This window comes from Penicillium arizonense (genome assembly GCF_001773325.1).
Source record: "Penicillium arizonense strain CBS 141311 chromosome Unknown PENARI_contig002, whole genome shotgun sequence".
In the NCBI taxonomy this organism is placed as follows: Eukaryota; Fungi; Ascomycota; class Eurotiomycetes; order Eurotiales; family Aspergillaceae; genus Penicillium; species Penicillium arizonense.
The window spans coordinates 148,271-162,472 of record NW_019173279.1 but is presented as its reverse complement, the minus strand read 5'-3'; the positions used below and the strand labels follow the sequence as shown (position 1 = coordinate 162,472).

Sequence of the window (14,202 nt, the reverse complement as noted above, 5' to 3'; positions counted from 1 at the left end):
AACATGAGTTTCCTAGAGGAAACGGCTGTCGGGGAAAGGCGGGCCAGAAACATTAAAATGGATGCGAGTCACCCCATGTACAAACTGAACAGACAAGAATATGCAAAATGCTGGTATTTGTCGTTTCTCTGGCCTGTCGGCAGAGGGTCTTTTGAGTTGTCATTCTTCGTATGCGTCCCGGTAACACCAGGGGGCGTTCGGGGTCGTCAGGAGTTCATTCCGCCAGAGACAGCATAATAGAAAGCCATGGATTTGCATGCAAGGCGCCCGCAATATCAGAAAGTTTTGAAATAAAAAATGAAGAAAGTGAATAAAGAACAAAGTCCAGAGTTCCCTCGGAACACTGCGAGTCGGTAAGTTCAAAAAAAGCGCGTCCAAACTGCGTCGGTTGGGCTGCCCCAAAAAAGAAACGTCTAAAACTTGGCTAGATCAGCGAAACAAAGGATTTTCTGGTCTTTTTTTTTGGTGTCATCTCGTCATCCCTCATCGAATCGTAAGCCGGTAATTCGCAGAACAGGGCCTCGTAATACAAGTCGTATTCGTGTCGCGGCAAATCAGTCGGATGCTGGCAAAAAATTTGGGGAGTCGCCATCTTCAATAAGTCGTCCAATGTTTACTCCACGATGATCTCTACACCGGAGTTGGTGCGGAGCTCATCACTCCCGCGAGCCTGGTGTCCGTTTTGGCGGCGAAAGCCAGTGCCTTTGTCGGGGGTAGGGCCACGGGGCTGACGGATAGGCATGCGCTCCTGCTGGCCATCGTAACCGACGCCCATGCCGCGGTTGCTGCCAATAGCACCCGCGTTGGAGTGTTGGCTATCCTGCTCCCAGGAGAACATGCCGCGCAGGCGACGGGGACTCGAGTTGGGCCCACCGATACCGGTGCCAAGAGAAAGGCCACCCAGGCTGTTGACCAGCAGGTTGTCATCACGCTGCATGCCAAGAGAAGAACCAGACTGTGCGGGAGTGAGAGTGGGAGTGTTGGAGGTACCGGTGGGTGCGCCCTCGTATTGAAGACGGGCACCGTTCGACTGCAGAGCGGCGGGGAAGCTGGCAGAGGAAGGCACGGGCGAAGGAGTGTAGGATCGCAGGTCAGCGAACGACTTGGCAGCGCGCAAGTTCTGGCCGTTGGCAAAGTTACCAGGGGAGTCTAGCACACCCAAGAATCCAGAGTTCTGTCCACGCAGGGTATTGAAAGCACCAGGTCCGCCTTCATTGCGGGCCTCGTTGCGTGCCTCGCTGAAGTCAATGGTGGCCGCGCGGTTCAGACCACGACGAGCACTATCGCTCGACTGGCCGGAAGGTGGGATGGAAGACAGCGGCGGGCTCACATTGGCGCCCGCGGCAACCTTGAAGACCTGAACCTGGCGCTGTTCACCGCTGCCACGAGAAGCGTGGCCCAAGCCCATGTTGTGGGCCAGAGTGTGCACCGTGCGACGCTGGGAAGGGGTCAAGTTGTGAGGGAAAATCACGGAATCGCGGACGGTATCTTCCTTGAAAAGGAGTAGTTGGGAATAATACTGAAGGGTCTGGGTGTCGTTCAAGTCCACATCTGAACACAGAAAATTTTCGTTAGCGACAGATCGCATTTTCAATAACCTTAAACGAGTGTGTAACCCACCAAGTTTCTGGCCGCGTTGCGACACGGGCGAGGGAGAAGTGGCCGGGATGTGCGAGGCGAGCGAGGACATGGAGCTCTGAGTGTGAAGCTGAGGACCACCCATAGGCCGGTGCTGTTCTTCCAGTTGGCCACGTCGTTCACGCTTCTCGCGCTCAATCCGCTCCCGTTCCTGAAGAGGGAGCATCTTCTTATACTCGACTCGCAATTTCCGACCCTGCAATTCAAAGTGGTTGAGCACCTCAATCACAGTGGCCGTTTCCTCTGCCGACGTGAAGTTGGCGAATGCCAGTCCACGGAAAACGCCGTTATCGAAGTGATAGTTGAACGCGTAGGGGAGGGGGAGGTTAAGTTCGGTCATCAGTTGCACCAGTTGCTCTTTTTTCACGGCAAAGGGGATGTTCTTGATGACGATCGCGGTTGGGATCAATTCGTCGTCGTCAGCGGACGAGGCTGAGGCTTCCGGTCGCATCGCGCTGCTCTGAATGGGACCGGGTCCAAGGTTCGAAAATGCTTGGGGCATGTTCGGCTGCTGGTCGAGCCACGTCTTGGGAGGGTTAGTTGTTTCCTGGGGGTAATGGGGGAATTCTTCGGTGTCGAAAAACGCGAGACATACAGTGGGCAGGCCGGAACGTCCACGGGCATTTGGTTTCAGGCTGGCCGAAGCCGATCGAATGCCTCCCAGGGATTGTGCGTTGGCAAAACCGTTGGGGTTCCAGGTCTGGGAGCCGGAAATATCGTAGCCGTAGTTGTTCTGCAGGGACGGGTTGAGACGCTCGAGGCGAGCGGACTCGTAACGGGCCATCTGCTCGTCGTAGGGGTTGACAGGCATGGGACCGTAGGCGTCAAACTGACGAGAAGGCTGACGGTGTAGGGGTTGCTGATGCCGCTGAGAGCCAGGGGATCGTGCGGCGTCGTGATACATGTCTTGATAACTCATGAAGGGAGGGAATGTGGGAAAAATGCAAAGAAAAAAACCCCTAACACGGGACTACTCCACCATGAAGATCGAGGGAGAGAAAACCGTCGAGGCAGACGGGATTGTGCGGATGGGACAAGTTTGAGGGGGGAAAACTTGAGATTGGCGGAGCAGGGGCAGAACTATCGCCGCCTTTGTTTTTCTTCTTTTCTGTCTGCCAAGGTGGTTTTCTTTCTTTCTTTTTTTTTTCCCTGAGGTGACAGATCTCGAGGGAAGAATGAAGCAAGGAGGTGAAGAGATTAGAGTCGAAAAACAGGTGATCGGAGCAGTATGCACGAGGGGATGGTCTATTATAAGGGAACAAATTAACTAAGAACCAATAGTCCAGCCCCATCCCCATAGCCCCTGACAAGTTATAGATATAATCAGTTCATTAAATGTATACTCTATAATTAACTATATCATTAACTACCGTATTAACGTTAACTATTAACCACATTGTAAGAGTTAACTTAACGTTGTCCTCGAACAGGGAACGGGAGCAACGTTCCCTGGTTCCAATCTTCATTCTTAGCCTCACTCTTTACTTACTCTACTGTACTGTACATTCATACTCGTACTCCGTACTGATGTCCCCTATTCCCCATTTTCATTCCCCCTAATCCCCTGTTTGATCCGGAACAGACGAACAGATCCGGCCGAATCAGAGACAGGGATCACAGCCTCTAATGTCCATCATCCTCCCCTCGATATGCCCTCTGTTAGGCTCGTCACTAGAGACACAGACTCCGCCACAGTGGACGCTAGCACACACGTTCATCCCTAAGCTAATTTGACTCTGTTGACTGGATTTGTCACTTCTCCGTACTGCAGTTGACAGATCGGGTTCGCGTCCTGCCTCGTGCTCTGTGCAAAGACCCTATATTTGACACCGGGATTGTTCATTTATGGCTGGAGACATATGGGGAATACAAGACTGTACTCCTCATTAGGGGCTTCTATAATTACATATACAGTATGACCCTCCCCCTATTCCGTTCCCACCCTTCCAACTTCTGGACCTGGGCTGTCGACTCTCGCCACCCAAGTTATTAAAATTCACTTCAGCGCCCTAGGCAGCCGGTGCTCACCCAATAATTTGGTCCGGGACGGGCCACCCTGTTCCCCATCGGCATTGGCTTGATTGACAGTACATGAAGTGAGGCAGCAGGTCCCACTCCATGAAATTGGACTTTCGTCTCGTCTCCACGATCCGCACATCCCCCGTTTCTAGCGCCAAAGCCGAAGCCTCCAAGAGGCTCCGGCTGCCCTAGAACCCGCTAGACGCTGGTTAGAACCTTTAGTGGGCAGTATCCCTCCCCAATCGTGTTGCTTGTGTGGAGTGCTCCAGCGCCAGGAGCTCACTACGACAACATGGCGACCGGATGTGGTATAGCTGCCCCATTCCAGGGTGACGCTAGAAAAGACTACGGAAGTTTTTCTTCTCCTGAGATTGCCTCGTGTTGATCTCCGGGGACTTTGTGAAACGGGTTGCCGAGTGGTCTGCTGGATGTTCACTGTGGGTTGCTTTGGCCGTCATTTGCCTTATCATACTTCCATCTTCTGAAAGTAAGTTGGCGAGTCTACGATAAGGAGCTGAGATGATGGCTGTGTGATGGTCATGCGTCATAGGACGATCTACGATCTCTCAGGTGCCAGACAGCGTGCCGATCACAATGTGAGGCAAAACGATTGGCGTAGAATCAAGTCGGGATCTACGTGTATTCTGGAAACCGAGCCAGTTTGGAGACAACAAGGAAAAGGCATACCGGTATCCCCCATGCTGTAGACTCCCCAAGTCAGGAGAAAATGAAGACTGCAGTCCCTGGTGGATCACTTGTTGATCACGACAATACTTGAAGAGGTCAAGTCACAAGACCAATATTGAAAACCAATCTATATATTTTCACATTGCGACAGCTCCGCGGTCTTCCGAGGTGTAAGCAGCTCAACGCGATACGAGAAGCCCCAGTTTAAGTTAAGCTTCCACCATCATGATTGCACCTGTACCGCTGAGAATGATCGGTCTTTAGGTCGAGGCGCAGGCAGCTGTGCCCGTGCCAGCCCATCTCAAGACCGAATTGAGGTTCGAAGATTTCTATCTCGTCCTTGGGCGTACAAATTTCTTCAGGGCAATATCCTCGACTGCAGGCAAAGTCACAGGTTGTTCAGGATTTCAGATTTGCCGAAGCCCGCCACATCACCCTCATTGGTCTAGACCGGGGGCTGCGTGAGAGGTCCTGTCTTTGTATAGGTGCAAAGGTTGATCGGACAGTAACCGTAGTCACAGGTGGATAAAAACATATGACCCCTTAAGAGGTCCAAAGGCTGTAAAGCCGCCGCCTGAGGCCTCGATGCGAACGATTGAGCATAGTCTGCAAAGTCCTAAAAAGGGTCTTTGGTTCTTCCAAATGAGGGCGACAGGCCCAGTTTTGTCTCAGGAGCCATATGCACATGTACACTGCTGGGTCGATCTCCACGTGGTGCTTATAGGTACCTGTAGATTCGATGTCATGGTCTTACATGCATCAGGGATCCATATGCTATTGCCGAGAGACGGGGATCCAAATACAGTAACAACATTGGAAGTCTCAGTTATCTCTTGCTAGTACGTCCGATCCAAGTTGGAAGCAAAAGAAAAGACAAAGAAAGATTCCTGGCCTGAAAAGTTAGGCCACCAACATCCTTGACCCGGTAACTTAAGCCCAACAGGAGACTATATTTGTCTAGACTAGATCAAGGACCTGAAACTAACGTACTGTACATGTGTGTACATCCACGTACTCCGTAGAATGTTTCATTTCTGTCCATCTATGCAACATTTAAGCTCATGCAGATTGCTTGGCGCAGGTCCCAACGTAATCCAAAATCTTCTTTCTTTGTTCACAGTTAACAATTAGATTCTCAGGTCGGAATGAAATGAATGAAATGAGTGATCGACAGTCAACGGGATACGTATATCCCTGCTGAAACGATGAGTCTAAGCGACGCGAATAAGTGACGAGTATCGGGGGCCCACCAGGCTAAAAGGTTGCAATCGGACTGGTGTGACGACACGAGATTAGTCCGCTAGGTCGCCTCAAAAGGCGCAATTGGCGAGTAAACCGCAGCGAATATGCAAGCCAGAGCTAATAAGTGATATGTTGAGTTTTCTCTGTATCCAACGGTCTCGGGAAAGCTGCAGCTTGCATCAGGAACCACGCGGCCAAGCTAATCGTGGCTGACGGCCAAGGCTCAGAGTGGGGGCTGGCGTCGCCCTTAAAAGTCCGGGCCCGCGCGGCTTGAGATCTACGTCCGCTGCGTTTTTTCTTTCTCTATGCCTCGTGCTGGACAATGAGGACTACCCTACGAGTGGCGATTGCCATTGCTGTGGTGTTCACCGTGTTACTGGTGAAGAGCCATCTTGATTCGATTCCGCAATGGCAGGCTCCGGGTCGGAAACAAGCTTCGACTAGGGATTACTATGTGCTCGATGAATCCGACGCTTATATTGAGATGGTCTCGGCTGATACCACGACCTCGGCTTCGCAGAACCCGACTCGGCATAAATGGACACCAACCGGCCGACCAACGCCTCCGGTGGTGCCGGACAAGGTCGTACCGAAACAGATCCCTGTGCGAGTTCCTGGCGCGGAATGGGCTGGCCAGGATTTTCCGTTTTTGAAGAATTGGAATTCGAAAACGAATCCGAAGAAATTGACGGATTCGCAAAAGTCCCATGGTCAGCAACTCGGTCCGATTCAGCATGGGAATGTACAGAAGCTCGCGCCTTCGTCCACTGCGCCGCCTCCGCCCAAGGTTACCCCGAAACCGGATCGGATAATTGTTCTGGGGAAGATGTCGTACGAGGATACCGATTGGTTAGAGGACCAGTTGCCAGAGTAAGTCCTCGTGGATTGGAACGCCCTCAAACCTCAGTGCTAACTCGACCTGCAACTATAGATGGCAGCATGCGGTCTATATCGTCGATGACCCGGAAGCGACTCGCACAGTCGAACAGAACAAAGGCAAAGAAAGCAACGTCTATCTCCAATACATCCTCGACAATTATGACAATATGCCCGAGTATATGGTCTTCCTGCACGCCCATCAATATAGCACCCACACCGAATTCTGGGAACAAGACAACACCTTGACCGTCCAGAGGCTGCAACTCGACTACCTCAAACAAGCCGGATATCTCAACCTTCGCTGTGACTGGGGTCCAGGATGTCCCGATGAAGTCCAACCATTCCGACAAATGGCTGGCCGCACCACCGAGTTGGCGTTCGCGGGTGCTTGGATTCGCATTTTCAATAGTACCGATGTCCCTGAGATTGTCGCTACGCCTTGCTGTGCTCAATTTGCTGTCACGAGACAGCAGGTTCTCCAGCGGCCCCGCAGCGACTATGAGCATTATCACCGCTGGCTTATGACAACTGAGTTGGATGATGAGACTAGTGGTCGTGTCTTTGAGTACTTGTGGCACATTATCTTCGGGCAGGATCCCGTGTTGTAAGTTTTGTCCGTGGTTTTACTGGAAGTGGAATGCTAACATGCTGTCAAGTTGTCCTGCAAAGGCACAGTGCTACCAAGATGTCTATAACATGAAGTACGAGGAGCCGGACCCGCTTGCGGATCCTTTTGATGATCTTTGGGGCAACTGGGAAGATGAATTTCCCATGGATCAATAATTTTTAGATGAGATATGATTGTGTTTACGGATAGTGTTTATATGTACCAATACCCTCAAGACTTGCATTTCTTTTATAATCGAGATGTTCTTCACATGTCCATTGTGCCTACATTGTTCTCGAGGTAACTGGATAGCTCAGTAGCCATTGAATAATGGCACAGACCCTACTCAAAACACGAAAATCATCAATTTCACACTAAACTATCTAAACCAAAAGCAAAACCTGGATGATATCATCTGCAAATTTAAGGAAAGACTTTGAATATATTCATAACCCCATCGTGCACGTATTCACTCATTCATCCCATAGAATCTCCAAAATTCTCAGCCCGTGGGTTTACACCCAAGCAAAGGCGATCAATCCAACAAGACCGGCCATGGACACAGCACCAGGAGCTACCAAGCCAGGGGCAGCATCGGGAGTCGGGGTGGACGACGAGGCACTCGAGCTATCAGTGCCTGAGGAGCTGGAGCCAGACCCGGATCCGGAACTAGTCGAGTCCTGGCTGTTGGAACTGCTGGAGCGTGTACCGTCTGTCGGGGTGGCTTCGGTGGAGACAGCAGTTCCAGTTCCTGTGCCAGTGGTGGTGCCGCTCACAGTAGTGGCTGCTGCGGAGTTGTAGGTGGTTGTGCTGAATGAGCAGGAGTGGACGAGGTCGAGAGCCTCTGTGGTATGTATTAGCATTCTTCTTTATGGTCGTCTATAGTAGATTATGCATACCGTTATCGTCATCATCGTCATTGTAGTCGCGCTTGGTGTTGTCGTCATCACGGTCGTTATCATTGCCACGGTCGTTGTCACGGTCGTTGTCATTGTCGCGGTCGTGATCGTGGTCGTGATCAGTGTTGGTGATGTTGCGGTCAGTTTGGTACTGGGTGATGCAAGCAGCACAGAGTGGAATCTGTGTTTTGGCAGACTCCCAGTCACAGATGCACTTGAGCTCGGCGGAATCATTGTCATGTCTAGCATCACAGCTCTTGGAGGTTCCCACAACGGAGCCACAGGCATTCCAGCAGCGGTTGGGGACATCGTCGTGGTCTAGCTTGGAGGCGATGGCGACGTTGCCGGCAAGCATGAGGCCAGCGAGAGCGAGAAGCTGTGTAGCACGCATGATGATTGATACTGAGGGTTGGTTTGAGAGTGGTAGAGAAGATTGGCTGTATTTTTGTTGATGATTCAAATCAATTCCCGGCGAGATTCACTGCGTATTTATATTTGAGGTTGGGGTCGGTTCTATAAATGTGACCTCTACTTGCTGAACCCTGCCGATCCAAGCTTTGCCGGGTATTTCCGTTCCCATTTTGGAGGCCTGTCTCTTTGTCGGCATACTCCGCCAATGATCAGAGTTCTGAGATAGGTACTTGAGCTGCTGAGCCCCAAATGCATGCCGACCCTAGTTGTCCATTGCATAGCCAAAATCAATGCATTGACTGATAGCGCTGCAGATCTACAGGGACTACCGCCAATGCTGATCGAACAAAAGCAGCTGCCTGGTTTTATATCGCATCAGCCAAGACTTAGCCAAGATCTAGTTGGGTGCAGCACTACTTGATTGTGGAGAGCTATTAATATCGTGCATAGTTCTATAGTTTGGTGGTGATGACTTCAGTATGCAGGGGCTTTAGATATGTCTTAGCATTCAATATCCCTAGGGACCCTGTACTGTTTCTCGGTTATGTATGCGAAACTCGTTGCTTGCCAAGGTATTCCGCGCGGAGATCCTATGCAAAGTTGAACGTCTAAGCCACACACACTGTGGGGACAACCCGGTGCATATCCTTTGATCCGGCAATTCTGCAGCCTTGATAGTTTAACATTCTTTAATTATTTCTGTGATTTAGACATCTTACTCCGTGGCTATCCCCAGTGTCGAACGTTCCCGTGTGGGTTGCCGGTTGCCGAGCGTACTCCACCAACTATATATAGATGCGCGATACTTATATAAAGCCTAGTGGATTAACCTCCAGGCTTCACAATTATTGAGATGCTTTTGGATATGCATGTCATCAGTTTGTCAAGATCGTTGGCCTCTCACCTTCTAGAACTATAGAGTGGAAGCAACATCGGTGGCTTGGACTGCAATGACTAGCGCGATTAGCGATATTGTTTACCGCAATATTGGGATAGCAACGGAAGGTATTATCATCCTCATAGCATGGAGTATTGTCAATATTTAGCAGTATATCGCACATATAAACATATAAATATCTACCGTAATGGTTGCCTCGGGGCAAGCGACTTAGTAAGATCGCTTTTCAAACCCCGCAGTCATAACATCATTTCTTCATTGGTACAACTGCACGTCTTTGGAGGCTGTGAACGCTGTACGGCTGTGAACGCTGTACACAACCCGGTTCCCGAAACTGCCCAATTTTTGCAATGGCTCGGTCGGTTAGCAAGATGTGGGAAAAGTACTGCCTGCGTCCAACTCAGGGCACCGTATCCACCACCATCCCAGTCTTCATCTACGGCACAGCCTGGAAAAAGGATAGCAGCGCAGATCTGGTCTACACTGCGATCAAGGCTGGATTCCGGGCTGTGGACACTGCAGCCCAACCCCGTCATTACCAAGAAAATCTCGTCGGCGATGGCATTCGCAGAGCTATCGCCGATGGGATCGTCGACCGGAAAGACCTATATGTGAGTGGACCTTATATTATTATCTTTGATTATGCAGCTGACAATGGCCAGGTGCAAACCAAATATAGCCCTGTCTCGGCACAGGACGTGGGAAACATGCCCTACGACCCGTCAGCGACAGTGACGGAGCAAGTCCATGCATCTGTCAAGTCATCCCTACATAATCTTCGCTCAGCAGATGACCCGAGCTCAGCGGATGAGGCCTACATCGACACGGTGGTCATTCATTCGCCGCTTCCCACTCTAGCCCAGACGCTCGAGGCCTGGCAGGCTCTTGAGACTTATGTACCCCACCGCATTCGAAACTTGGGTATTTCAAACTGCACGATGCCCATGCTGCGAGAACTGTGCAACTCATCCATGACAACGGTGAAGCCATCAGTTGTACAGAACAGATTTCACGAAGATACTCTGTTTGATGTTCCTATGCGTGCTTTCTGTCGCGATAACCAGGTCATTTACCAAGGCTTCTGGACTTTGACGGCAAATCCGGACCTGGTGCGTTCTCTGCCTGTGCAGCAACTTGCTCGTCATGTCGACATCACCCCGGCCGCTGCGTTCTATGCACTGATTATCGGTCTGGGAAATTTGACGGTGTTGAATGGAACTAAGAATGAGTTGCGCATGAAGGAGGATCTGGCTGCCCCAAAACAGGTGGAGGAATTTACTCAGAAGCAGCCTGATGAATGGAAACAGATCCTTGCAGACTTCCAGGGTTTGACTGGGGACTCGTTAGGTCTATGAGGTAATGACTTCTCGCTTTTTACTGTCGCCAGAGTGAGAGAATAGATTGCATAGTGTACCCAGCGAGCCATTAAAAGAATCTAGGCAGAGTGGAAGAGACCCCCATGCCTGAAACTATACACATTTCCGGCAATTTCTATACGTATAGTAACCTAGCAGGCATGGCTCGAGAATAAATATACTTACTGACTATAGGAGAGATTAGCCAGGATGTTAGTTCTAATTCATTGAAAGGGAGATATCTGACTCAATATCCCTTGCCAAGCAATCACTCACGAATCCTTCGCAATTCGACATCTTGGGCAGAACATCCCAGACCGCCTTTCATTCTTCGTGCATCGCCTCACCGCCCATATAATTTCTGCCAGGTGATCCCGCCTTGACTTCACGCGCTGATCAGTCGCCTCGTTATCACTACTGCTTCAATCCTCTATCCTCGCGTTGCGTTTCCCTTCGCGTCGATAGATTTGCTCTCTCGTTGGTGCCTCTATTTCTTTCGGCTCCGTCGACAAAGATTTTCAAAGACTTTCAAAGACTTTTTGAGTCGCTCATTCCAACGACTTGAATGAACGACTTTTCGCATCTTGCGTTTGCATCTGGCCGTTCTGTCTACTAGGCAGTTCTTGCCAATATTACAATTTGTGCGACATTGGCGAGAGACAGAACCATATTCAGGTTCCCCGCGATAAGATTCAACGCCACTGCGCCCGTCCATCACCATGAGTTCCCAAGGTGCGACTCGCAAGAGACCTGCCCCAGGAACGGCCCCAGTCGTTCATCCTCAGATGAATACTGTCCCCAACTTTCCGACCACCGCAAACCCCGGATCCCAGCTTTCGAACGATCAATTCTTACAATGGGGCCAGAATCCCTCTAACGCTATCAATACCTCCGCTTTCTCCGATAACTCATACAATCCTGTGGGATTTGCGCCTCCTGAAGATGTGTCTGCACCGGCTGCGACAGCATCTAACCAACTCGCTCGCCGACAGGCAAACCACAACCAGAATCAAAACCAGAACCAGCTGATCAGCCGGAACCGCGGGTACGAGCAGGCACCCGCATCATATGTCGAAAATGGGGGCAACACAGGTAATGGCGAGAGCGGCGCATGGGGAGAGTCGTTGGAGGAGCTCTACCGGCGCGCCCAGACTGCGAAAAGAGAAGCACAAGCAAAACGGAAACAGATCCCTCCGTTTGTGCAGAAATTGAGCAGGTATGATCTATATCTTATTTTGGCGCCAAGAATTAGGGCTAATTGTCGAACGCAGCTTTCTTGACGAGTCCAAGAATACGGAATTGATTCGTTGGTCCGATGATGGCAACTCTTTCATCGTTTTGGACGAGGATGAATTCGCGAGGACGTTAATCCCGGAACTTTTCAAACATAACAACTATGCATCTTTCGTCCGACAGCTGAATATGTACGGCTTTCACAAGAAGGTCGGACTTTCCGACAATTCGATGCGTGCCAGCGAGCGGAAGAACAAGAGTCCTAGCGAATACGCAAACCCATATTTCAAACGTGGCCACCCCGATTTGCTGTGGCTCATCCAGAAGCCGAAGAACGCTACAGGCCATGCCAGCAAACCCAGCAAAGGCGGCACCCGCGTGAAGACGGAGGATATTGATGATAATGACATGGATGAGTATGCTGAAGAGGGCACATCCACTGCTCGCGATACTCGTTCTCGGCCACAACAGCTGTCTTTAGTCACAGACAGCTCTGTGCCTAATGAACAACTTTCTGGCGTCTATCGCGAACTTCAAGCGATCCGTCAGCAGCAGTCAATTATCTCAACCACAATCACCAGGCTGCGAAAAGAACACGAGCAGCTGTATGCGCAAGCAGCCAACTTCCAGGAGCAACACACTCGCCATGAGAACTCCATCAATGCCATTTTGACTTTCCTCGCGACAGTTTACAACCGCAGTTTGCAGGGACAAGATGGCCCTCAAAACCTCGCCAATTCTTTTGCTGGAGCCATCTCGCAGGATCAAGGCAATATTGTGGACGTCGATGATGACTATCTGAGCAATGCTCTGGGCTCGATGACAAGCCCTAATAACCAAAGGATGAAGAAACAACCACTTCTTTTGAAAGCACCCCCGATATCTAATGAAGGTAGCCGCGCGAACACAATCTCACCAGCTGCCAGTGCTCCCTATGACACACGGTCTCGAGGCCACAACCGGCAACCCAGTGCTACACAGCCGGGCCATGTGGAAGAGGTCTTTGATCATAGTCCTCGGCCGAGCGCCTCAAACGTGCCAAATGATCAAACAGATGAGGGCTTCCCTCGACAGGATATCATGTCTGTCATCCAGAACTCCAATGCACGCAACGGGGTTCCAACAAACTTCTCCGAGTTCCCCGACGTCCTTTCCTCCCTTGAAAACCATGGCGGCAACGTCCCACTTACGGCGAATCAACGTGCGGACATGCTGCGACTTATGGCCAACGAAACAAATACCGCAGAACCCAATGCTGGCGTATCCTCCAATAACGCTCTCATCTCGCCGAACCCCCCGCCTATGCCACACAACTACTCAGGTCGGCTAGCCAGCACCCGTCAAGAGATTGACAACTTGGTCAAAATGCAGGCCGAACAGGACCGTTCCGTCCAGAATTTGACCAGTCTCCTTCAACCCCTGAGCCCGAACGGGACTATTCCTGGTCTCGACAGTGACGGAAATGTACCCCCTCCCCCGCTTGACCTCGACCAAATATTCAACAACGACTACTTCACCGACATCGGTGATGCGGGTTCCGATCTGAAGAAACAGGCCGAGAACCCGATGAGCCATCTATCAGTACCAGGCCAGAACACAACTGATCAGATGGGGACCACCCAAGCCGACGACGGCGACACAAATGACCTATTCGACTTTGACCACATCCCCGCCGATGGCGATCTCTTCGATAATACCAACGGTCAGGGCGACCCGGCCTACAACTACGGCTTCGATGGCACCGGCTACGATGACTCTGGGCGCGTCATCGAGCAGTTGACGGATAGTGAAGCCACCAGCCCCACAGTAACGGAGAATCCCGAAGCTGTCGATGATGGTGGCAGTGCCACGAAGCGACGCAGGAAGGCGTGATTTGATAACGTTTAAGTCATACCGTACACGACGTGGGGTGGACAAGCGGGTTAGGGCTTGGATGGAAACAAAAATAGGCGTAACGCAGGCGTTCTTTTGTTTATATGCAGGTGATACTGGAAATTCGGCTGGCCTGTAAAAATGAACCATGAATGATCCTTGATATACAAATGAGATAATTCGCTTTGTCCTTGATTTTGCTATATCACGATGGTTAGGGTTAAATCGTCTTTGCTACCCTGCCTAGTTGATGCCTTTGTATGATATCGTTCTAGATCGTTCTATTTTAACAATAATTCAATTGACTAATATTCGTTCAGATGTTCGCTCAGATGGATTGTGTGGGATTCATAGGCCACTTACCTCAAAGTCGGGGCAGATTCCCTTAGAATGGCAGTGTAGATCGTACCTTGAAAACTCATTTTGAATGGGAAGTGTGAAATGATGAGGATGAGATCGAGA

At 50.7% G+C, this 14,202-nt stretch overlaps 5 protein-coding genes across 5 annotated transcripts; 3 read left to right on the top strand and 2 right to left on the bottom strand.

Annotated features, from left to right (window-relative positions):
• Window positions 1-613: 613 nt before the first annotated feature.
• On the bottom strand, window positions 614-2,557 carry PENARI_c002G03239 (uncharacterized protein; the record flags this gene model as incomplete). Its single annotated transcript, XM_022627354.1, has 2 exons — window positions 614-1,551; window positions 1,621-2,557. The coding sequence occupies 2 exons, from the start codon at window positions 2,555-2,557 to the stop codon at window positions 614-616; spliced, it is 1,875 nt and encodes a 624-aa protein (XP_022492556.1).
• A 3,351-nt stretch (window positions 2,558-5,908) lies between these two features.
• Window positions 5,909-7,248, top strand: PENARI_c002G04336 (DUF3431 domain-containing protein; the record flags this gene model as incomplete). The annotated part of the gene is made up of 3 exons (XM_022627439.1): window positions 5,909-6,456; window positions 6,518-7,069; window positions 7,122-7,248. The coding sequence occupies 3 exons, from the start codon at window positions 5,909-5,911 to the stop codon at window positions 7,246-7,248; spliced, it is 1,227 nt and encodes a 408-aa protein (XP_022492566.1).
• A 339-nt stretch (window positions 7,249-7,587) lies between these two features.
• Window positions 7,588-8,362, bottom strand: PENARI_c002G05609 (putative GPI anchored protein; the record flags this gene model as incomplete). The annotated part of the gene is made up of 2 exons (XM_022627529.1): window positions 7,588-7,916; window positions 7,972-8,362. The coding sequence occupies 2 exons, from the start codon at window positions 8,360-8,362 to the stop codon at window positions 7,588-7,590; spliced, it is 720 nt and encodes a 239-aa protein (XP_022492455.1).
• Window positions 8,363-9,630: 1,268 nt separating this feature from the next.
• Window positions 9,631-10,680, top strand: PENARI_c002G07898 (putative aldo-keto reductase (AKR); the record flags this gene model as incomplete). The annotated part of the gene is made up of 3 exons (XM_022627685.1): window positions 9,631-9,891; window positions 9,943-10,622; window positions 10,674-10,680. 3 exons carry the CDS (start codon window positions 9,631-9,633, stop codon window positions 10,678-10,680), a joined length of 948 nt encoding a protein of 315 aa, XP_022492607.1.
• A 674-nt stretch (window positions 10,681-11,354) lies between these two features.
• Window positions 11,355-13,740, top strand: PENARI_c002G05463 (heat shock factor family protein; the record flags this gene model as incomplete). Its single annotated transcript, XM_022627519.1, has 2 exons — window positions 11,355-11,851; window positions 11,907-13,740. 2 exons carry the CDS (start codon window positions 11,355-11,357, stop codon window positions 13,738-13,740), a joined length of 2,331 nt encoding a protein of 776 aa, XP_022492222.1.
• Between the last annotated feature and the right edge of the window lie 462 nt (window positions 13,741-14,202).